General features: G+C 55.8%; 12 protein-coding genes across 12 annotated transcripts; 8 read left to right on the top strand and 4 right to left on the bottom strand.

Annotated features, from left to right (window-relative positions):
* Positions 1 to 1360: 1360 nt before the first annotated feature.
* Positions 1361 to 2216, bottom strand: BAUCODRAFT_30297 (uncharacterized protein). The gene is made up of 2 exons (XM_007674812.1): positions 1923 to 2216; positions 1361 to 1836 (listed from the first exon to the last, which is right to left on the bottom strand). Exons 1-2 carry the CDS (start codon positions 2135 to 2137, stop codon positions 1830 to 1832), a joined length of 222 nt encoding a protein of 73 aa, XP_007673002.1. The 5' UTR covers positions 2138 to 2216; the 3' UTR covers positions 1361 to 1829.
* Positions 2217 to 2265: 49 nt separating this feature from the next.
* On the bottom strand, positions 2266 to 2795 carry BAUCODRAFT_30294 (uncharacterized protein). Its single transcript, XM_007674811.1, has one exon. It carries the CDS (start codon positions 2666 to 2668, stop codon positions 2504 to 2506), a length of 165 nt encoding a protein of 54 aa, XP_007673001.1. The 5' UTR covers positions 2669 to 2795; the 3' UTR covers positions 2266 to 2503.
* Positions 2796 to 3014: 219 nt separating this feature from the next.
* On the top strand, positions 3015 to 4918 carry BAUCODRAFT_62959 (uncharacterized protein; the record flags this gene model as incomplete). The annotated part of the gene is made up of 2 exons (XM_007674887.1): positions 3015 to 3519; positions 3726 to 4918. The coding sequence occupies 2 exons, from the start codon at positions 3015 to 3017 to the stop codon at positions 4916 to 4918; spliced, it is 1698 nt and encodes a 565-aa protein (XP_007673077.1).
* Positions 4919 to 5168: 250 nt separating this feature from the next.
* BAUCODRAFT_153975 (uncharacterized protein) lies at positions 5169 to 7052 on the bottom strand (the record flags this gene model as incomplete). The annotated part of the gene is made up of 3 exons (XM_007675181.1): positions 6128 to 7052; positions 5506 to 6038; positions 5169 to 5193 (listed from the first exon to the last, which is right to left on the bottom strand). The coding sequence occupies exons 1-3, from the start codon at positions 6728 to 6730 to the stop codon at positions 5169 to 5171; spliced, it is 1161 nt and encodes a 386-aa protein (XP_007673371.1). The 5' UTR covers positions 6731 to 7052.
* Positions 7053 to 7438: 386 nt separating this feature from the next.
* Positions 7439 to 8151, bottom strand: BAUCODRAFT_128589 (uncharacterized protein; the record flags this gene model as incomplete). The annotated part of the gene is made up of 2 exons (XM_007675180.1): positions 7850 to 8151; positions 7439 to 7796 (listed from the first exon to the last, which is right to left on the bottom strand). The coding sequence occupies exons 1-2, from the start codon at positions 7855 to 7857 to the stop codon at positions 7439 to 7441; spliced, it is 366 nt and encodes a 121-aa protein (XP_007673370.1). The 5' UTR covers positions 7858 to 8151.
* A 321-nt stretch (positions 8152 to 8472) lies between these two features.
* Positions 8473 to 11237, top strand: BAUCODRAFT_30292 (uncharacterized protein). The gene has a single exon (XM_007674810.1). It carries the CDS (start codon positions 8563 to 8565, stop codon positions 11038 to 11040), a length of 2478 nt encoding a protein of 825 aa, XP_007673000.1. The 5' UTR covers positions 8473 to 8562; the 3' UTR covers positions 11041 to 11237.
* Positions 11238 to 11844: 607 nt separating this feature from the next.
* Positions 11845 to 14701, top strand: BAUCODRAFT_30291 (uncharacterized protein). The gene has a single exon (XM_007674809.1). It carries the CDS (start codon positions 12295 to 12297, stop codon positions 14449 to 14451), a length of 2157 nt encoding a protein of 718 aa, XP_007672999.1. The 5' UTR covers positions 11845 to 12294; the 3' UTR covers positions 14452 to 14701.
* A 468-nt stretch (positions 14702 to 15169) lies between these two features.
* Positions 15170 to 16664, top strand: BAUCODRAFT_30290 (uncharacterized protein). Its single transcript, XM_007674808.1, has 4 exons — positions 15170 to 15308; positions 15383 to 15948; positions 16003 to 16234; positions 16287 to 16664. The coding sequence occupies exons 1-4, from the start codon at positions 15272 to 15274 to the stop codon at positions 16484 to 16486; spliced, it is 1035 nt and encodes a 344-aa protein (XP_007672998.1). The 5' UTR covers positions 15170 to 15271; the 3' UTR covers positions 16487 to 16664.
* A 258-nt stretch (positions 16665 to 16922) lies between these two features.
* On the top strand, positions 16923 to 18498 carry BAUCODRAFT_62675 (uncharacterized protein; the record flags this gene model as incomplete). The annotated part of the gene is made up of 2 exons (XM_007674878.1): positions 16923 to 17493; positions 17558 to 18498. The coding sequence occupies 2 exons, from the start codon at positions 16923 to 16925 to the stop codon at positions 18496 to 18498; spliced, it is 1512 nt and encodes a 503-aa protein (XP_007673068.1).
* Positions 18499 to 18679: 181 nt separating this feature from the next.
* Positions 18680 to 19289, top strand: BAUCODRAFT_30288 (uncharacterized protein; the record flags this gene model as incomplete). The annotated part of the gene is made up of 1 exon (XM_007674807.1): positions 18680 to 19289. A coding segment is annotated over exon 1 (263 nt), but the record flags the coding sequence as incomplete, so codon positions are not given.
* A 43-nt stretch (positions 19290 to 19332) lies between these two features.
* BAUCODRAFT_353431 (uncharacterized protein) lies at positions 19333 to 19791 on the top strand. The gene has a single exon (XM_007675179.1). The coding sequence runs from the start codon at positions 19544 to 19546 to the stop codon at positions 19745 to 19747; it is 204 nt and encodes a 67-aa protein (XP_007673369.1). The 5' UTR covers positions 19333 to 19543; the 3' UTR covers positions 19748 to 19791.
* Positions 19792 to 20756: 965 nt separating this feature from the next.
* BAUCODRAFT_63217 (uncharacterized protein) lies at positions 20757 to 21414 on the top strand (the record flags this gene model as incomplete). Its single annotated transcript, XM_007674901.1, has 2 exons — positions 20757 to 20908; positions 20967 to 21414. 2 exons carry the CDS (start codon positions 20757 to 20759, stop codon positions 21412 to 21414), a joined length of 600 nt encoding a protein of 199 aa, XP_007673091.1.
* Positions 21415 to 22170: the final 756 nt, after the last annotated feature.

Below are 22170 nucleotides of genomic sequence, written 5' to 3'. Positions count from 1 at the left end.
AGAACCATCGTCGCCGCTCAACCTGCCCACAATGCTGCAGCCATCTTCAAGATAGTCTGCCAGCAAGCTCCTGGCACCGTGAAAGTAAGGATTGCTGCAACCGTAGGCCCGTGTCCCGCTGTCGCGGAGCATCGATGATTGTGAGTATCACGTCGTAGGTTGTTGAACGATAAGCTGTCCGATTGGCGTCACCAGGAGCTAAAAAGCCACATCCCTCTGTTCACTAACGCCGTTAGCAGCATCCGAGTTTGTTGTGATGGCTTCCAGGTGATATTAGGTTGGGACGCTGTCGCGTCGGTGCCGCCGAATGTCAAGGTGACCGTAAGAGCATGATTCAGAGACCAATCCGGAGCGTATGATTGCCTTCCAGAGCCAGAACTCAAACTCACTGCGGACGTCTTAGGCCACACAGCAGCTTTTGGCTCCACTTTCGCGTCGAGATGCCCTGTCCTTTGTAAGGTTAACTTCACGCAGAACGATGGTAGCATACTTTCCCAAACTGGTGCTTACGGCTGTAAAAGTTGCCATGGCCCATGCAGCAGCTTGTAATGTCCGTTCGCAAAGGGATTAGTGTCGTAGGTCTCGATGTCGTTAAAGCGTTGTTCTCCTTCCAACAGCCATGTTCATACAGCATACACGATCTTCACCAAGAAAGACATCTTCAAAGCACCATAGCCAACACATCAACCACTATGTCTGCCACCGCCACCATGAACAACCCGGTCGAGACGATGAAGAAGGTGAGTCCACCGATGTACCTTCTGGGTCTGGATGTCGTGCCGTAGCTGACTCTTCTACCCATGGATATGCAGCGCACCGGCCGCCCAAAAGGATGTGTGGCCAAGAAGCCCACCCGGACACCCCGGGATGGCAAGTACCCGAACTCCGGGCTGCCGTGGAAGCCGCACGAGGTACGTCTCCCACTGCTGTAGCTACAGCAATCTGCTACCGTGACAGCGCTGACCTCCTCTATAGCTCGCGATCCTTGAGAAGCTGCGGCTTGAGAAACACAACATGAGCCACGAAGAGATCGGTGACCGGCTGGGTAGGACGCCGCAGTCGTGCAGGAACCGCTACAAGAAGCTTGTGGAGGCGCATGGTCTGCGTGCGGCACGCCTGCCGCTGACCAACCCCGCCCCGGTCGCCGCTGCGGTCCCTCGTCTGTTGCCGAGAATGACAGCTCAGTCTGCTCAGGTTGCGGATGTGGTGACGATGTTGCCGGTGGTAGACGCGCTGCCAGCGTTGGCGCCTTTGCCTGCTTTGGCGCCGTTGCCTGTGGAGGTACCGTTGCCGGCGATGGGATGGGCCCCTGTGGAGGGAGCGTTGCCGGCGTTGGCGCCGATGCCCGTTGAGGTGGATAGGGCGTTGTCGAGGGATTTTGTCGAGGGAGCCTTCGCACCGGCGCCATTCTGGGGCGCATACGAGATGCCTCAGCTGCCCGTTGGTACTGGGGGGTCGTTTGAGGACTTCACGTACTGATTGGGCATGCTTTCGCTGTATGTTAGTGTTTTTGTATCATGTTCTTCTCCTTCCAGTGATCCCTTATGCAGGGTCAAGGTATGGCAAGCCATCTCTCGCACAATACCATATTGCGCACATCAACTTGTCGGCATGTGCGCATGCTGGGTATAGTATCATCGAGCGTCTGCGACATGGTCCAGGGAAGCGCACGTAATCCCAGAGTCAGCGTCTATACCATGTAATGCTGTATTTGCCCCGGCAGCTCCTCCCTCACCGATGGCTGTGAGATATCGATCGGGTAGATAAGGTGAGCGCACGTAGTCCCAGTCGGCGTTTCCGCCCCGCGGTATTGTGAGGGCTACAGCAGCTCATCTGCTATTAACGGCCGTGAGATCTGAGAGACCTGAGACGTTGGTGTTTGGAAGCACCAGCGCTACGAAGCACTACGGTGGTATACTTACAGAAACTGCCACATGTCTCGCCAGGCTCCGCATATTAAATAGGCATTCCGTAGCCAAGAACGAAGACACCCGCCGTCTCGCACGTCCTCCAGAGGCCGGTTGGCGGAACACGACCGTCCCGCATCAACGAGCTCATCGAAAGCGCCTCGCCTATTAAAGCCGCAGTCGCCCGCCCTCACCGGAGCTGGTACAGTCAGCCCAGGTTCAACGTACATCGTGCCTAGACGTGTTATCAAGTTCTCCGGATGAGATCGGAATTTGCAGCCCCGCACGGGGGGGAAACGTGGAAATGGTGGGAAATCTTGGGTAAGTTGACTTTCTGTCCTAACCAGGGAGTGATGGCCACGGTAGAGCACTCGGACACACAGCCAGTCTTGCAATCGGGAGCGCAGATGACTGGTATGCCCATCCCGTGCCGAACAAGCGAACAATGCGCAGCTGAAGGCCACAGCGATGGACGTGCCGCTGATCATTCGACTAGCTGGGCTCATGCGGACATTTCCTCAGCGCAAACCATCGTACACCAGCGAGCGTAGCAGCGACGTGTCCTTTAGCACGCAGAACGAACTTAGACTCTTTGATCAAGCTGTACTGCGGTGCTGGTTATGACTTGAGGTCGCAGCCTGGGGTACCGGAGCACGTACTGTAAGTATTACATTGTGCGACCGGTGGGCGATGAGGACGTCGGGCAGCATGCGCAGCCGTATGGTATCGCAAGTAGCGAAATGAGAGCTAGCCACGGTCATGTGCGAGTCGGTGCCGGTGTTCACATATCGCCGTCCATGTCTACGCGTTCAGTATGGCGTGCGATAATGTATTGTAGGGTTCACGTGAGCGTGTCGAGTCCCTGCATGAGCTGGCGCGCATTCGGCTTACTCGCACTGAATTTGCGTCGCGTACGACTCTTTTCTCCCTTCCTTCCCTTGGGGTAAGCACTTTTCGTGTCCAGCACATACATTTCGCCTTGCTAATAAGAGAACAGTAGCCGATATCAGCTTGCCAAACATGCCCGGAATCGACGGCGAACACAAGGTAGACGGTCTTCCCTCCAAGCCTTCACAAAGCCAGTCAACCAGTATGGCGAACACAAGCATGACCAATGGTACCACCCACGAGGACCACCACACCACCACTAATGGAGATGCTCACGAAGACCCCGCTACCGCCCTCCAAGCTCTCTCCCATCACTACCCCGAAAAGGACGGCATCTCCATCCACTCGCTCATGGACTCGGACAAAATGGGCGGCCTGACATACAACGACTTCCTCCTCCTCCCCGGCCACATCGGCTTCCCCGCCTCCGCCGTCGACCTCACCTCCCACTTGACCCGCCGCATCTCCCTCAAGACGCCCTTCACCTCGAGTCCCATGGACACCGTCACCGAGGCCAACATGGCCATCCACATGGCGCTGTTGGGCGGAGTAGGGGTGGTGCATCATAACTGTAGTGTCGAGGAGCAGGCGGAGATGATTCGGAAGGTGAAGAGGTTCGAGAACGGCTTCATCACCGATCCCGTGTGTATCTCGCCGGAGACGACGGTGGCGGAGGCACGGGCGTTGAAGGAGAGTTGGGGATTCGGAGGGTTTCCCGTTACTGGTAGGTCACTTTCACGACTTTCTCGTGGTCTTCCCATTTGTATTTGCTGTTCTGATGCAACATTTCATTAACTTTCGTTCAACCGCAAGCGTCTCGGCCAGCGTGTCGGGCGCGGTGTGGATAATCCACCAACTCTGATTCAACACCCAACCTTAATTCCTGCCTGCATGTCTAATGCGGTGTGTCTTGCTAACAGTAAGCAATAGAGGACGGCAAGCTACGCAGCAAGCTCCTCGGTATCGTCACACCGCGCGACACCCAATTCCACTCCAACCTGGACTCACCCGTCACCGAGATCATGTCCACCAACCTCGTCACAGCCTCCCAAGGCATCTCCCTTGCGGAAGCAAACGACATCCTCTCGAAGTCGAAGAAAGGCAAACTCCCCATCGTCGACCAACACGGCAACCTCGTCTCCCTCCTCTCGCGCTCCGATCTGATGAAGAACCTACACTACCCACTCGCCTCCAAAGTCCCAGGTACAAAGCAGCTCCTTAGCGCTGCGGCCATAGGAACGCGAGAACACGATAAGACCCGTTTAGCGGCATTGGTGGAAGCGGGACTTGACATCGTCGTCCTCGACTCAAGCCAAGGCAACAGCGTCTACCAACTCGACATGATCACTTGGATCAAGCGCACATACCCCGACCTGCAAGTTATTGGCGGCAACGTCGTCACCCGAGACCAAGCCGCACCATTAATCGCAGCAGGCGTCGATGGGTTGCGTATAGGCATGGGCGCCGGCTCAGCCTGCATCACTCAAGAAGTCATGGCCGTGGGCCGTCCGCAAGCAACCTCCGTCTACAAAGTCTGCGAGTTCGCGGCACGATTCGGCATCCCATGTATCGCGGACGGCGGCATCCAAAACGTCGGCCACATCGTCAAAGCCCTCGCTCTAGGCGCCAGCACAGTAATGATGGGCGGACTTTTAGCAGCCACCACCGAATCGCCAGGCGCTTACGTGGTAGGCCCCGACGGCCAACTGCGGAAGACGTACAGAGGTATGGGCAGTATCGACGCGATGGAGGACCGTAAAGCCTCCGGCACCTCATCCAAAACCTCCCCCACCTCCTCCTCCACCTCTTCGCGAACCACGACGGGAGTCTCCAACACCGCCCTCAACGCCGGCACGGCGCGCTACTTCTCCGAAGGCGACAAACTCCTCGTCGCGCAAGGCGTTTCCGGCAGCGTGCTGGACCGCGGCAGCATTACCAAGTTCGTGCCGTACCTGATGGCGGGCGTGCAGCATAGTCTGCAGGATGTCGGGGTCAAGAGTCTCGGGGAGTTGCAGGCGGGGGTGAGGGATGGCGGGGTGAGGTTCGAGTTCCGCACGGCGAGTGCGCAGGCGGAGGGCGGGATTCAGGGGATGGTTGGGGTGGAGAAGAAGTTGTATGCTTGAGCTTTAGCCAGGCAATCGCTGAGTTGGTGGAGTTCTGTTCACGGGTTTATGATGAATTTATGCTTGGCGGCGGACAGCGCACGATAGGATGGTTGGGTTGGGGTTCGCTTTCTGGAGTGCTTTGGCGTCGCGTGATAGGAGCGAGTGCAGATATGTTACATAACAGTGGGGCGACCGATACGCGTGCCTGCCTTATGTGGTATGGTGTACTTTTCATACGAGAGCTCGTCTTTTGCTCGCGACATCATACTCACTTTGACATGTCGGCGAGCACACTTTCAGCCGTGGTTAGGGTAAGCTAGCGTTGCTCATTTCTAAACGAAAGGAAAACAGTCTGGCGGGTGGAATTGCGTTCCGAACATGCAATCACTCATTGGCCACGTCTATGCAACACCACGTCTTTCTGGGACGAAAACGCCTCATTATGGTATCCATCCACCTTCCTTAGAAAACCGTCGTAAATGCATAACCCAACGTAACCCTCATCATCATCGCATAGAAATAAGCGGTCATCACATCATGATCATCCACCCTCGCTCCTTCTCCGCCATCACCCGCCCATCCCACCTCGTCACCTACCCGCTCACCTCATCGCACTCCGACTCCTCCCATCATACCTCTGCTCCCATCGCTCCTCCTCCCGATCCACCTTCTTATCCCGATACTGCTGCCACTTGTTCTCCGCCAAGTTGGCCCCCAACCCGCCAATCACCGCGCCAATCAGCACATCGCGGTTCTTATGCTTGTCCCGCCGATGCGCGCCAAACTCTCGCCCCGCCAGTCCTCCGACCACAGCGCCCGCGATCCCGACGCCCAGGCCTTGGAGCGAGGTGTCGAAGTGCTCGTCCAGCTTTTCGCGCCAGCCGTCTTTCTCGCCCCGCTCGCGGTCGTGGGAGCGGTCGTGGGAGCGGGAGCGGTCGGAGTAGTCGTCCTCGTCGTCGTAGTCGTCGCGGTCTCGGTCACGGCGGCCGCGGGAACGGGAGCGCCGGTTTGTGGCTTCGGTTAGGTCGCCTTGGGAGCGGCGGTAGGGTGCTATTGCGCCGGCGCCGTAGGGGCCGTCGTAGGCGGAGGCGCGGGTGCCGTAGCTGTCCATGCGGCGGGGCGGGGCGTCTCTTGCGGGCTGTGTATGAACGTGTGATGTCAGCATGTGTTTAGGATGTAGTCGGATGCATCGGCGCAGATGGTACTGACGACAAGAGCTTGACTTACACCCCGATACCGCTCCGTCTCAATTACCTCTCTGTCATGGTAATCACGGTCATCCCTGTCATCATACCCTCTCCCACTCGTTTTGTATCGCCGTCCATCGCGGTCGTCGTAGTCGCTCTCGTCGTCGTCGTAGTAGCGACCACGTGGTGGCTGCTGCGACCTGGCGCGGTCGTCGTGGTATGTCGACATCCTCTCCTGGTGACGCTTGATAATGCGCGGATCGACGCGGCGCACGGGGTCGTCACGCTCGTTCTCGTACTGCGTCGTCACTCGGTCGGTCGTCTGGCTTTCGCGCTCGAGACTATCGCTGCGTCTGCGCCGGGGATCACGCTCGGGTGAGGGTAAAGCGTTTCTGTGCCTACGTCCGGTACTGCGTTGGCTGTAGGTGGTGGTACTCTTAGTTTCCTGCTGATAATTCGGGTCGTCACGGTCGCCTCTACGAGAAGACTTGTCGTTGTTGTTGTTGTTGTTAATATTGTTGTTGTTGTTGTTACTGTTGTCGCTGGGTTTCTTGCCTTTGACGAAATTGTGGATGTCGTCCCAGTAGTGCTCGGTGACGTGGTTGACTCCCTCTGCGCCCAACTCCACAAATGCTTCGGCCATCTGAGACGCTTTATTATGGAGATGGGGGTGGCCTCAGGCGAGGGGCGGAGCAGGGCGGATGATGCCACCCTCCGGCCACCGGGATTGGATGGATGAGGTCAGCTCAGCAGACTCGGAAGCGCGCGCACACACACACACACCCACACTCAGAACGTTCGCTGCAGGGGCCGAGGGCCAAGACTGTCAGGGCGAGCTCCTGCTTATCGCCTCTTCCTCTCCCGCACCGGTAATGTTCGCTTTCGGAAAGTGAGCGGAAGACTGAAACGTCTGCTACCAACTAAGTTGATCGGGTGGACGGCGATCAATTTGCGCGCAAGTCCGCCGTCTTTCGCTTTGTCTCGCTGCGTAGATGGCTGGCACGACAAATTGCATCGGTGAGTAGCTTGGCCCACGTCACAAGCGGGGCCTGCCTAAGCCGAGCTGCACGTAGTGAGCCTGGATGCACGAACGAGCATGACTCGAAGCGAAAGCGAAAGTGCAGAGAGGCTGGCGTAGGTCACAAGACCGCAACGTCTGTCAGCATGAACAATCTGCTCCTTCATGCAGCGTGTCTACGCTTCACAACGCACGCGCACTCGGGGGGGTAGGTGTCGACGAGGGAAACGCCAAATACGGTAGGCACGAAAGAGGCTCCCGTCTTTTAAGGTATACACGCTTCGAGGGCCACGCTATAGTAGCTACCTTTTCCCTTTCTCCAACTCTTCCACCTCACCTCATCTCCTCCCTGACCTCCCCCAACGGCGCAATCCTCCCCGCATCCACCTCCTCATCCCCCAACCCCGGTTCCTTCCTCGTACTCTCATTTACCTCACCCACAAGCGGGTCAATCTTGGCTCCACTCACCACCTCATCCCTCCCCACAACACCATGGCTGTCCACATGAGGCGCGGTGTGCTGATACTGGCCCCGGTTGCCTTCGGTCGGTTCGATCCGGCTTTGATCGATGTTGCGGTCTGAGCCTGCCACGCCGCGGGAGGAGAGGTCGTGGGTCTGGTTGTACTTGGTTTCGGAGTCGAGGGGCTGGATCTTCGCCCCGGAGATTTTCTCGTCGCTGCCAGAGGCGCCGCTGGGGGGTTTGTTAGCTGGTTGTGCTGCTTGTATGGTGATAAAGGTTCGTACGAAGACATCTTGGCTGGATGCGAATTTGTTGGTAAAGCGGTTTTTGGTCGCGTGGCTTAAGTGTCAGTTCGACTTGTTGTCTTTCAGCAGGGCTTCAGCGGCTCTTGTGCTTCGCAAGCATGCAGGTACCGTGATATAGAGAGCTCATGCAGACCCTTGCTGCTATGATGCCATGATGAAGACAAGGGAGATGGAACACGTGCATCTTGCTGCGGAGTTCGTATGGAAGAATATCTTGCAGATCTAGAGGAGGAAATGAGAAGACCTGACAGTCGGAAGGAATCCCCTGGCATGATTGCTCAAATCGCTAAGTCTCTGTCGCTTGTGTTTGATAACTAAGGAGCCTTCGCTGCCCAACTGTACCAAGGTATTTGGTATGTTGACCGAGAGCGATGCTGTGATGCTGTCAACGCATGAAAACAGAGGAGCTTTCCCTTTCAGATGGCATTGTAACTGCCTCCGAGCCATGTACATTTCGGACAGTAGTGAACTCTGATGGTGTCTGTGAAGCAGTGTTGGGAGTTGAAGCCGACGTTCTCCCGGCGCATCGCAACAGCCGAGGCGGACACACCCTTGCTGGTAAACACTCCCAGCTGTGCGTGCTCCTCGCTTTGCATCGCAGGCCAGATAGTCTAGGCCACATTTATATCACTTGGTAGATTCGTACAGCATACAGTCCCACGTCCGGGAAGTTGTCTCGCTAGCACAGCTCAATGTCTAGCCTATCACAAGCCCTCGAATCACCGCTCACAGTGAATGGATGGCACGAAGAGCAGCTGCCCGATCACGACGATCAAACTTCGAGCAAGCCACTCTCTGGCACTGGAGCTTCACGCCAGACCCGAAGACTGCAACTCCGCAATGCGGGTTTTCGTGCACCAGCCGTACCCTCACGCAAAGTGACGCCCAAGTCAACCTCAACGAGCACGAACTGGTCGGCTATGAGCGGCCTTCTAAGCGGGTCGGATGTCGAGAACCGATCACCTTCGCTTGGCGTAAAGACACAACCTTTGATGGTGGGCAAGAGTAGGAAGAGCAGCAGCGTGCTGCAAGAGATTGATAATGGTGGTGGAGTTTCGGTGGGCCGACCAAAGAAGGCAAGAGCTCACGTACCCTCCGCCCGCCTTTTCGACAATCACATCGACACCGCACCCGCCAGTGACAGTGCTTATATTGATCTACTTTCCTCTCCGCAACCGCCTCGGAGCACGATCCGAGCAAAATCCGTCCGGGCCAAGGCTAAGATGAGCAAGCCACGCCGTTCGGTAAGTGGTGAAGCGAGGATGTACATCGACCACCTCGAAGCAGAGCTGGCGTCCGTACAGTCGCAGCTCCAGGCCGTGAACTCGCCAAGTGTGACGCGGGAGAAGACTTCGCGCATGCGAACGCTCAATTACGAGACGCGGCAGCTGCAGGACGAAGTGGCGGAGTGGGAAGCCAAGTACGAGCAGCGCGTGCAAGAGATCGTGGAAGAGCACTGCGGTGTCGAGGTGGGCTTGCGAGCGCAGATTCGCAGGTTAGAGGAGGATGCTGAGGAGACTGCGTACCGGCTTCAGGAGCTCGAGGCGGAGGTGGAGGATGCGAGAAGGAATGTGGAGGCTGTTGAAGCGGCGAATGTGCAGTTGGAGAAGAGGTTGGGGATTATGTCGGAGCTGTTGGCTGCGTCGCCGGGTAAGGTTGATTCGCAGGCTGAGACGCCGGGTTTTAGGGGCAGGCATCGACGGCCGAAGAGTATGCTCCCTCGCTTTCCGACTGCGTCTTCACTGGTCGCTTCGCCGGAGAGGGCGGCGAGGACGCAGCCGACGTCGCCGTTGTTCACGTTCTCCCACGCGGGGCAGACGGTACCGCAGGGTTTGGAGGAGACGTCATCTTCGCAGTCTGAGGTGCATTCTGATGCTGAGTCTGTCTTCTCGGAGCGACAGGGGCTGAACGGTAGTGTTACCAGCCTCGAGGCTTCGGACGGCGGCATCCTTCCGTTCAACCCATGGACGCTGCAAGCGGTTCAGTCAGCCAAGTCGAGGCCGGCGAGACGAATGCGCCGTTTCGGACCAGGCACGCATGGACCTAAGGCGCTTATACTGCCTTCGACTTCGCAATGCGATTTCGTGCCTTCTTCCGCGCCGCCACTGGAAAGGTGTGAGACGACGCCCGCCTTCGCGTTTCCACTGCCGCAGTATGATAGAGGGGAGCAAGAGGATGGCAGTCCGAGTACCATGGTTGTGCGACGTAGAGCGTCCACGACTGCGGATCAGACTACGCTTGAGAATCTTGCTGCTTCGCCTTTCTTGCAGGTGCCGGTGCTATCGCCGTGCGCGGCTACAGCGGAGAACGACTTTGATGGAGGCGACAGTATGCTGTGTCCGCTTTCGGCGCAGTCGCAGGCCACGACGCGGGAGTACTCCTCTCTTGGATCTGCGGCAGGGCGGAATCTGATGGATGAGCTGTGGGCTGTGCGGACGGTCGAGAGCGCGCTGAGTTTCGAGGAGCCATCCCGCGCAGCAGAAGATGCGATTCCGTCGAACCTTGACGCTGAGGACACGACATTGCCGCATGGGAAAGAGGTCGCAGAGGGCACAGGTGTGCATTCTGTCTTGAGCACTGACAGCCGCATCCGACCAATCCAACTCCGCCAGCGAGCCAGAAGCCAGTCCGTCGAGTGTAACGTGTCGACCTGGCAGCGTCTCCACGCGCTCTTCGGCGATCTCAGACACGCGCCCATCGCTCTCGCCCAGCACGTCATCCAAAAGGCCGCATCGCGCATTCGCATCCCAAAGCCATTGCTTAACGTCCAGTGGTGGCTTGTCGGGGTCTTGCTAGGGCCAATGGCAAGGCGACGAATGCTCACTTCACGGTCTCAGTGCAACGAACGCAGGCCATTGTTGGAAGCGTATTCGCCGCCTCAAACGGGCACGGATGATGCCATGGCTTATGGCACGATGTATCATACACCTCCCGGTTCGCCGAAGCTGGTTGGCAAGACTGGTGGTGAGGGGGAGAAGCGAGTGGAAGGGAAGAAGTGCATGCATTGGACCAAGCATAGTCCGTGGCTTTGGTTGAAGCTGAGCATCACGCTGGCGTTTGCGGTTGGTGTTGCATTCAAGGAAGGACCGGGGTATTTGATGAAGAAAACATTGTGTGGATGCAACAGGAAGAAAGACCAGAGGCAACAGAGCGCTCTACTTGAGGCGTGAAGTTGGTGTGGACGATGCGTTTATACTTAATTTCGAATCGCGAAAACGCCTAATGGCGTGTTTCCATAGTTGTCCTCTTTCTCCCCAGGAGGTAGTTCGTTATGTTGTTGGACGGTCGAGTACAGGACGCTCGCACGTACCATGAGGTGAAGTATACACACTACGGACACGGCACACTTACTTCGCGCAACACATCGACCGCTGCGTGAGCTCTGTTCGCCCCATCGATCCCCAGTGCCCTCATAGCGCTCATCGTGACCGAACGTTTGCCAAGCATACCGATCCCTGCGCGTGACCCCGACCGCCACCAGTACGCTAAGAGGACCCCTCCGCCAATGGCGTGCATCTGCTCGGCTACTCAATGACTCGGCTGTTTGACCGAGGTCGGTGATACGGCTACTGTACTACAGTTTCGCGCTATCCCATTGCTCGCTCGACCAAATCGACGGGACTTTCGTACCTTGTGCACCGACATTGGTTGTGGTGTTCGATGTCGGGGATTGACATACGAACGATAAAGGGTGTGAGCTCACGTCACGATGTGCTCGTCCAGCCACTCTGCGCGCCTCCTACAGACGATGATGCTATTGTATGATAATCTGTGATAGCAATGAAACAGGCGCTAGTGAATATCCATTACCCATGTCGCTGGTGGATCTTCTCCACATCTGCACGAGCAGACCGGGACCTGCCACAAATGGAAGGAGCAGACGACTTCTTCTCCAGCGAAAGTGTCTTGTGCTTCGTGCATGAATGCACACTAAGATGCACCTCCTCCGGCGGGGGTGTCGCCCGGAAGGCGTTGCCGAGTTGTCTTCCTCATATCTTCGTGGAGCTTGTTCGCCGAGGAAGCGTGCGTTGTGCTAGTCAATGAAAAGGGCATGTTGGCCTTCGTAGTGGAGAGTTTGTAACGTTTCCGTTCTGTTCTTCGAATGACATCTTCCACGCATTTCATCCACCCGCATTGCGCAGATCGCGCCTCTAGCAGTAAATTGATTAGAAGGCTTGGCTGACATTCACCACGCAAACATCTATAAGATCGATTGCACGGATATCGCCTTGCTTCAAACGGCCTACCAATCCAGTGTACAGTGTTAACACGGCGCCAAGCGCTGCCTGTCGCTTCTGATCCGGTTACTGTCGCGCAAGCTGGAGGCGCAGGGATTCAGACAACAACGCAGCGCCTCGCATTCGAGCGCAGACTACGCAGATGTCGGTCGCGAGGAGAAGATGCGGCGGCGAGGATCTGGAGCGATGACGGGACTGCCTCGGTGGCGCGATCTTGACCCGCTGCGCGTCTTCCGAACAAGTCGCTTCTCATACCAGCGAGTGCCAAATGGTTCTCCCTTTGACTTCCAGCAGTATCGCTGGCCGTCGCCGGGCCGGCTGTCGGAAAAATGGCGATTTTGGTCTCGAATGTCAACCACGAGACTCATATGCTTTGCGATAGCATCCGTCGTGTTCTTGTCGTTGTTGGTTGGTGGAGGCTATCATACTGCGATTAACCAAAAGGGCAAAGACGTTGACGGCCGTTTGCCTTGGCAACACTACTACAGATTGGATGGTTACTACAACGGCGTACGGACGTTGGTGCCGCATTCGAAGTGGGAACCTGACAACAAGTACAACCAATCGATACCGCCGACACAACAGGATCAGCAAGAAGAGCTTCAACTTGGGAAGGAGCCACCTTTGAACGTCGTCAAGTACAATCCGTACCCAAACTTTGCATCCGAGGAGTATAGGAAAGATCATCAACCAGTGCAAGAATGCTTCCTCGACGACGGACAAGATGTACGAGTACCGGACGTCTACGCGTACCCAGGACTACCACAGCATATGGTTGACCCTTTCTTCGGCTCGTACAAGACGCTCGGTCTTGCGGACGATGTATGCTTCGAGCGCTTCGGCAGACTAGGTCCGTATGGCTACGGCTATAACGTAAGAGAGGGCGGAATCGGAATTGGCAACGTTTCCGAGCGAGCTGGAAGTGAGCAAGTCTTTGCGCAGACGGGCTACGTCAACTACACGAACGTCGACTGGGGATCTGCGCAGAAGCAATGCTTTGAGAAGAACAAAGCGCGCTTCTCGGTCGAGCAACCCGAAGGCAAGAAGCGTGTTCAGCGGCATGCTTACGTTCTGCGCACCTGGACCGGCTACCAGTACAGCGAATATCAAATACTATCATTACGCGCCATGATTGCTGAACTCGCGCTCAAATCCGGCGGCGAGTATGACGTACACTTTCTCGTACACGTGAAGAACAACTCAATACCTATATGGGCCTCCCAAGCCGTGTACAAAGAGACATTACAGAAAAACGTGCCACGTGAATTCTGGAACATTAGCACCCTCTGGTCAGAACTTCAGATGGTGAATTACTACCCCGAGCCCTTTCCGGACAATTTCGCCAACATGGCCGGCGCCGGCATCCACGGTGTCTACCGCTCCGCTCACTTCCCGCTGCAATGGTTCAGTCAACAGCATCCGGAGTACGACTTCATCTGGAACTGGGAGATGGATGTGCGGTACTCTGGCCACTACTGGGAGTTCAACAACAAGGTGGGCGAGTGGGCGAAGAAACAACCACGCAAAGGTCTATGGGAGCGTGGCCGCCGCTATTACATCCCGCATATCCACGGCGACTGGGCCAACTTCACATCGTTCGTCGAGCGCGAGACGCAGGAGAAGGATATCGCTACCAACGACATCGAGCGCAGCGGTCCCGTTCCGGTTTGGGGTGCCGTCCGCGACTTTGCCAATAGCGGCATGCTCCCTCCCTTCAACGCCACCCTGCCGCCTCACTCTTACGACTCCGACAACTACCAATGGGGCGTAGGCGAAGACGCGGACCTCATTGTCTTCAACCCACTTTTCGACCCGAGTCTGACCAATTGGGTTTTTAGTTGGGATGTCACAGGCTACAATCGCTCACTCCCCGTGCCGCCACGTCGCGCTGCCATCATCACCGTCGCTCGCCTCTCGAAACGCCTGCTGCAGATCATGCATGATGAAACCTGGGCCCAACGGCACACCATGTTCGCCGAGATGTGGCCTCCGAGCGTTTGCTTCCACCATGGACTCAAGGCTGTCTACGCGCCGCATCCGGTGTACTTTGATCGTGATTGGGAGTTGGAGCACATGAATCAGGTGTTCAATTATCCGAAGGAGATCTGGGATAGTCCGTTTGGGTGGGGAGAGCATAACCTGTTGGGCAGCTCTTTCTACTATAATTCCGGCTTCAGCGGGGCGTTGTGGAGACGGTGGTTGGGGCAGGCGGAGAATCACGAAGGCGGAAGACGGTGGGAGGAGGAGAGGACGGGAAGGATGTGCTTGAGGGCGACGCTGCATCATCCGATCAAGACGGAGAATGGGCCTGTCGATCCGCCGGAGGAGGGAAAGGCGTCGTGAGCCCTGTCTCGTGCGGGTTGGAATTGGATGGTGTTGAACGATAACGATTGACTTCATGAAAGTATGGTTATGCATAGCATGGGAGGGCACATATCGCGTTCTAAGAGCGCGCTTGCTCCGATTGTTGACGTCAAGCTGGTTTGCTAAAAGTAGCGCTGTTCGATCTGAGGAGAGCCCTCGGTCCTGTGGCCAAGTGCGTCGCGTCCATACATTGTACGTAGGATACAGAACAAGCAAGCAGTACGTGGACCTTTTTCAACACCATACTGTAAGGCATCAACTTTGAGTCGCATAGTATACAAATTCATGTGAATTTCAACCGACACACATTCATTGGGTGAGTGTCTGCTTCCGCATCGGGCAACTAGCTAACCACGTCTCGTACGAGAGCTCGCTTTGGAGCTAACCTGTAGTCGTATATACAGCTTTCCAACAATCTTCACTACACTAGAGGGCAACTAACTTCTCGTCGTATTTGCAATCTTCCAACGAGCTTAATTTCTCATCTGCTTTGAAGGAGCCAATAAACTACGATGGAAATATCACATGGGGCAGAGCCAGGTGGATCAAAGACCGAGTGTGATCCTTCGTGGACGGTGTTCGAGCGGCGATAGAGTGTAATTACGGGGTCAGTGTAAATGTCCGTAGGTGGGTAGGCGAATGCTGTATATAGTACGATCTGTCTCCCTCCTGCCCATACTCAATCGTGCGTCTCATGCAGTGGTCGGACATATTGACACCTCAGCCTCCCTTCCATCTTCCAAGAACTGGAAATCCTGCGCAAAGCGTCAAGACCTCCGAATCTGCAACTTATCCAACCATGCCAACCAATCTTGCCGCCTGGACCACCTCGAAGGGTAAGCAGGGCGATGCGCAAACCCCCTCGTAGTTGTGGGAGGCGTTACTTACCTTCCTACCTGTAAAACTTCAGGCTCGCCCATCGAGGTGAAAGAAGCTCCCATCCCCAAGCCTGAGCCGACCGAGATCATCATCCGCACGGCCGCCGTCGCTTTCAACCCGGTCGACGCCTATAAGTACAAGCTCGGCATGCTCATCACCAGCTTTCCTTTTGTGGGCGGCTGCGATGTCGCCGGGACAGTTCACGCGGTCGGCTCAGCAGTGACTCGGTTCAAGCCCGGCGATCGTGTTGTTGCTCTGCAGGACCTTGAAGGAGAGCGCAGCAACCGTGGTTGTTTTCAGCAATACTGTGCCGCGTTCGAGGCGCTGGCGGGCCATTTGCCGGAGAAGGTGTCCTTCAAGAATGGTTGCGTCCTACCGATGGGAGTCTGTGTGGCTGCCACCAGTCTGTTCGAGGGTTGTAATATGGGACTAGAGCTGCCGAAACTGGAGCCCAAAAGCAATGGAAAGTTATTAACCGTCTGGGGAGGAGCAAGTAGTATGGGTAGTTGCGCAATCATGATGGCGAAGGCTGCTGGGTACGAGGTCGCTACTACTTGCAGCGAGCGCAACTTCGAATACTGCAAAGGACTGGGTGCTGTGGGTCTGATGTGATCAGCTGAGTGTTGCAAATTTTGGACTAACCTCTATCAGGATCACGTCTTCGACTACAGCAAGGACACAGTTGTTGATGACATGGTGAAGTCGCTCAAGGGTAAAGACTCTGTCGGTGTCTTCGACGCCGTAATGTATCGGGATACTATGGTCAAGAGCGCCCACTTGGTTGATCAACTAGGCGGACGGAAGCATGTCGCCACTATCATGGTTGGCGTCGAAGGGCAGAGGATGCCAGAAGGGTTGCCGGAGGGCGTAACCACGAACTACTGTAAGCGAGACCCTGGTCCGACTCTAGCTCGCGGGCTAATTTTGTCATGCAGGCTGGGGGAGCATGATCAAGAACGACGACATTGGGAAGTACATCTGGGGCGAGTGGTTCACGCCTGCGCTTGAGAAGGGGCTGTTGCAGTGTAAGCCAGCACCTGAGGTCGTGGGTCAAGGGCTGGAGTCCATCCAGGAGGGTATCGAAAAGATGTTCAAGGGTGTTTCTGCCACGAAGCTGGTGGTGGAGATGGAGTGAATGTGGTCTTCGCTGGAGGAAGTAACCTTTGTCCAAGCTACAAGGGCTGGGTTCGCTAGGAGCAAGTCTGGAAACAACCGTTCTGCCATATCGCCGGGTACAGGTAGTGCTCGTATAGCGGGATATATATGATGGAAAAGCAACGAGTTCATAATATGCTGAGTTGGGAGCTTGGGGGATCGAACGTAGAATACTGTAACCGTAGAGCGTTGATACCCCACGCCGTTTCCCCGGAATCGAGTGAATGCAAGCACGAGCACAAGGTGAGTCCCCTGCCTTACCGTATCATCCTCTTGCGAACAAAGAAAGAACATCGATTGACCGCACTGAATCCATTTGAGCGCATCGAGCTGCAATAAGTCAGCCAACGTTAGAAGCTAGGCCCAACTTACAGACCTTCGCAACCATTACGCGTCGCAAGCCGTCCATCGGCGGCATGGCGAGTCGCAAGACGGACGAAGAGCTGCTCGCCGAGCTCGAAAGTCTTGGTCTCGAAGACGCCTCGGGCGCCGTGCCTCCCTCGACACAGTCTAAGGCTTCGGCACAACCGTCAGCCGCGCCTCAAGACGAGGATGTGTTGAAGGACCTACAAGCGCAACTCGCGACCAAACCAGCACCGTCTTCAAGACCCAGTACGCCGCGGCTGAGCTCAAGCACAACATCAGCTGGAACGAAGAGGGCAGAGCACACCCCTACCAGCTCTGGACCGCCTAGTGGCAGGAACAGTGAGGATCGGCTTCGCAACGCTACGGCGGCTACGAGGACGAGCGGAGAGGGCAGGCCTTACCACCAGAGCTTCACACCGGAGTATCAACAGCCTCAGTCTCAACCACAGCGTCATGAGGAGAAGAAGGACGGCGGTGGAGGATGGTGGGGCATGCTATCGGGTGCTGCGTCAGCGGCAGTGAAGCAGGCGGAGAGTCTGGCAAAGGAGATCAGTGGTAACGAGGAGGCTCAGAAGTGGGCTGAGCAGGTCCGGGGAAACGTGAAGAATCTACAGTCGCTTGGTGAGGTTGCTCCAAACATTCCGTCAAAGGAGTTTGTCAGACTAACAGAGCGTTCGTCGCACAGGCACTGACCTACGATCGCGCGCACTGCCTACCTTCACCTCTCTGCTGTCGCATATCGCTCCACCGATCTCGGCCCACGAACGTTTACAAATTCATACGACACACGACATCCACAACTACCCTTCCCTAGACCCGCTAATCTACCAGACTTTCTCCCGCATCATGGCACAAGTTGAAGGCGGTGATCTCATGGTCATTCAGCGAGGCAGCGAGAATCGAAGCCGCGCACGTGCAACGTCAGAGCCACAAGGCTACCGTGGCGGTGTGCTGGGCAGCGGCAACAGCTGGACCGACGCGCCATGGTGGCGAGACGAGCATGTCAAGCGAAGTCTAGGCGCCGTTTCGGGCTTGAAAGAGGGCACGCGGTTGGTGAGGGTTAGCGCAGAGAGCTATGCCAAAGACTTCTTCGAGGCTCGTGGTGGAGTTGAGGAGGCAGCGAAGAAAGCTACCGAGACGCTGTCTGAAACCAACCCAGTCCGCTCGAGCGACATCTTCCTCGCCATCCAAGCGATCAGCTACGTGGTAGAGAGGGAAATGTTCGCGGATGACGTTCGGATCGAAGACGAGAAGCCCGCCGTGGTTGAGCCCGAAGCAGAGGAGGAAGAGCTGATCAGCTTCGCTATTTACCTCCATGACCCCATGCACAGTCTCTCCTTTAGCACGCTCAGCCAGCCCTTCCCGGCCAAGTGGGCGCAGTGGCTTGATGCGAGCCCGCAGGAGGACGGGCTCCCGGACAGCATCATTGAGATTATTTCCAGCGGTGGCGTTGATCCGCGAGAGTGGGTTGCGGAGTGGATGGAGGAAATCCTCTCGTTGGGTGTCGGTGTTGTTGCGCAGCGGTATGTCGCACGGCGGATGGGCGTAGGTGAAGGTGGGATTGGAAGGGGGAAGAGGAGGGCGGAGGAGGAGGGAGTCGGTGGGGAAGCTGCGAGGGCGATTTAAGCGGTGGTTGCTTTGCGCTCCTTCCTCGTCCGGTCTGATTGATTCCAAGCTTATGACGCTCCGTGACGGAAACGGCTGTTGCCTTGTTGACTTGCTCGAATTTTCAACCGCACAAACGCACACGCTCTTCAACGCACCGATTGCACAAACAGTCAACTCCAAGCCATCCAGATACCCTTCTATCTACGCACTGAACCCGTACAACGCACGTAATCAGATAACAAGATGGCAGACTCAAAGAAGACCTCCGTGAACGGTTCAGGTACGTACCTCAGCGGGTGACTTGGGCAATATCCTTTAATTGATTCGCATCCCAAGGCGAGAAGCCGGACACAGCTACTCCTGGCAACTTCAGCATGCCATTGAGGCCTCGTCATGTTGGGTTGGCTGCGCACTCCTCAAATGAGGATACCGGCCCGAGCGTCAAAACGGGCGCAGATCTGGTCAAGAAGTACGGGGTTCCCCCAGGCGTTCTGGCAGCCGCGTTCCGGGAGCTGACGGAGAGAGGCCATCCGTTGACACAGGACGAGCTTGATGCTGTTGCCCGTAAGGCAAGGGAGGAGAGGGAGGCGCGGGAGGCGGAGACGGCGAAGGAGGAAGCGGTGGCCAACGGAGTTGAGTAGAGGATCCTGATCGCATCGGGAGTCGACAAATGCTCGTAGCGTTGACACAACCCTCATGACATGCTACCGCGTTGGGATGTGTCAATGTGTCTCTGGATAGAACTGCAACCTGCGTGTGTTCCCTCGTCTAGATTCGTCGTTGTAGGTGTTCATGGTTCTCTGGCTACCTTAGAACGCAAGCCTTCACTTCGAAATTTTGCTACAATGGTTCGTCTTCAACAATCAGATTGCACTTGATCCCAACGCTATAGCACCTTCCAAAGCTGCTAGACGATCCATAGATTTTTAGAATGGCTTCGACCACGGTTGACTTGAAAATTTGCCGCATCGTCATTATGTAGAAATAGAACTGGTCAACTATCCCAACGCGATAATGCCGTCAAAAGCTGCTGCAGCATCAAGAAGACCGTCTGCAGGCCGTGATGGTGGTTGTAGGATGCTGTTACATCGAGATCTCGTATTCTCGGCGTGGTAGCGGACGAAGGATCGCAAGCGCCACCGCCGTGATACGACATGGATGTGCTACTGTACGTACCTGCATAAGTGCTAAAACGGCCCTCAAGCGAGCCCGAGGGCGGAGAAAGGGTCAACGAACGTATTCACCTTTACGAGTGAGATACAGCTAGTATTAGGCTGCAGTAGCAGATACTGTCGCTGGCAAGCATTCACCCGAATCGATAAGGCCTCCCTTCTTCGAGGCGCAGAGCCCATCAGATCTCGTGAACAGCCACTTTCCTGCCAAGCCGAAATAGCACAAGCTCATGGATTTAGCCAGCGCTTGCGCATGCGGGCTGTCTTGGCGGCGGCACCCTGGTACCGTTTCGCGGAAGGCGTGCTCCCCAGCAACGGACCGCTGTCTTAAATTAGCCAAGGGCCAGTGGCGTTGCATCTCTGACGACGATCTTGGACGATGGAATACGGGGTGGGTCAACACAGTAATGAATGAGATAAGAGCCGGCTGTTTCCTTTAGATTCGTTCCGTTTGTCGATCACGACCCCTTGACCTTGCTCTTTCCCGTCTGCAACAACTAACATTCGTTTGTAATTCTCTTTCTCAACTACACAACGATTGTTATCGACAACCCACCTGCGCATCAGATCTCCAATATCAAAATCATCATGCAGAGATACTACGCCCCTAACAAGCAATATTCCCAACTGGTCGGCAACTCAGCAGCATTTTATCAATCAAACGCTCAAGAATTAGACCCCTACGATGACAGTGCGCGCAAAAGCTATGCGATTCCACGAACACCATCACCTGCTAAGACGGAGAATGAGGACCCTTTCGACAACAGCTATGAAGCGTACCGCGGTCAAGCAATGTCACGCCCTCCACCGACCGCGCCGCTCACTTCACGCAATCTAACCTCTTACGATCAATTCACTGGCGCACCGAAATCGAGGAGACAGCGTGAGCCTTGGAGTCGGCGACGAAAATGCGTTGTCTTCACCGTGATCGGCGTGGTACTTCTCGTCATTGTTGGCGTGGCGGCTGGCGTTGCGGTCGCGCTGTCGCAGAACAAGCCGTACGATTACACTTCGCTGTCCAACGTGACGGTGACGAACACGACCGCTTTCTGGTACGGCGGCGCAACGAGAGTCAACCCATACAGTGACAACAATGAGGCGCCGATGGGAACGGGCAAGGATGTGTACAAGTATTACTCGGGAGCATGGACCAACTTCCCTAACCAGAGTACTTGGATCTCATTCAACGAGATGTGGGCAGGTAACCTTCACACGTTGCAGCATGGTTGCAATGGATTTGGCAAATCGCAGAATTCGTGAGTGCCTCTCCATTCTCGCGTCCACTCAATCAAAGACTGACAAATCTGTCAACAGCGAAAGCAACATCCAATCGATCTACAGCGCCATCCAGGACCGCGCCTCTGCCTCTCTCGTCGATCATCGCTTGATCTTCGCGACCGTGCTACAAGAATCAAGGGGTTGTGTGCGCGTAGGCTCGACCACCTCCTCTACCGGAGTCAACAACCCCGGGCTCATGCAATCCCACAACGGACATACATTTTCCGGGGCACATGCGAACGAGTCGATCTACGCTATGATCCAAGACGGTACGCAAGGTACAGCGGATGGCGACGGCTTGGTGCAGAACCTGAACATTTACGGCAACCCGTATTCGGCGGCAAGAGGGTACAACAGCGGATATATTCCGAAGAGTGGCAATTTGAGCGAGGCAGCTGGCGCAACTGCTTGCTATGTCAGCGATATTGCGAATCGGTTGACCGGCTGGGCCAATGCTACCTCAACGTGTCCGGGCGGTGCATAAACGTCACTTCTTAGCCGCCATCAGAACTACCACCCGACGTGGCTATAAAGAGAGGCGTTGCGAGCAATAGTCTGTGATCTTTGGAGTATTTGGCATCTGCGTGCGTCTACAATAACTGAGGAACGCAACAGCGTCTTCTCTACGGGCAAAGGACGTGGAAAGGACGAGGGAGAACCATGGGCGCTTCGATCAGCACCTATACCAGGCGTTTAGCGGGCTGTACCCAGTGGTTACAGAGCATCAGGACTGACTCGGGCGGGGTTTGTGAGAGCTTGTATCACAAGCGCTCGTGCAAGGCGTCTGCAACATGGAAATGCTACGCTGCCATGATTACGATTTTGTATGTATATGTATAGCAGAAAGCTGACTGGCTGATAACGCCGTCGTGTTAATGACTACCTCGAAGCCTCAAGTCGCGCTATTATCAGCTCGAGAGGCTCAGTGACGATGGTTGTCGAATCATTCTGGGCTCAATGAAGACGTAACTTTAACAGCGGTCGTAACCAGTACAACCTTGGTTATACGTCGTCTTTTATAAGCCCGTCGGGCCATGGTCTGCGATGGGAGACTCGAGCATTAATGCAATGGGTGCAGTGGACCGTGGGGGTCGTCGAACAGCCGGCAGGCAAATACAGCGATGAACGTCTGCCGAGAGGTATCACGCTCGGTTGATTCTGTGCAATATGTCTGTAGAGTTGGGAGCAGCGATCACGAAGTCGGTCGCTTGACTTGTCAAGAATGGCCATTGTAACGCAT

This window comes from Baudoinia panamericana (genome assembly GCF_000338955.1).
Source record: "Baudoinia panamericana UAMH 10762 unplaced genomic scaffold BAUCOscaffold_2, whole genome shotgun sequence".
Lineage (NCBI taxonomy): Eukaryota > Fungi > Ascomycota > Dothideomycetes > Mycosphaerellales > Teratosphaeriaceae > Baudoinia > Baudoinia panamericana.
This window is presented reverse-complemented; position numbering and strand designations above follow the sequence as displayed.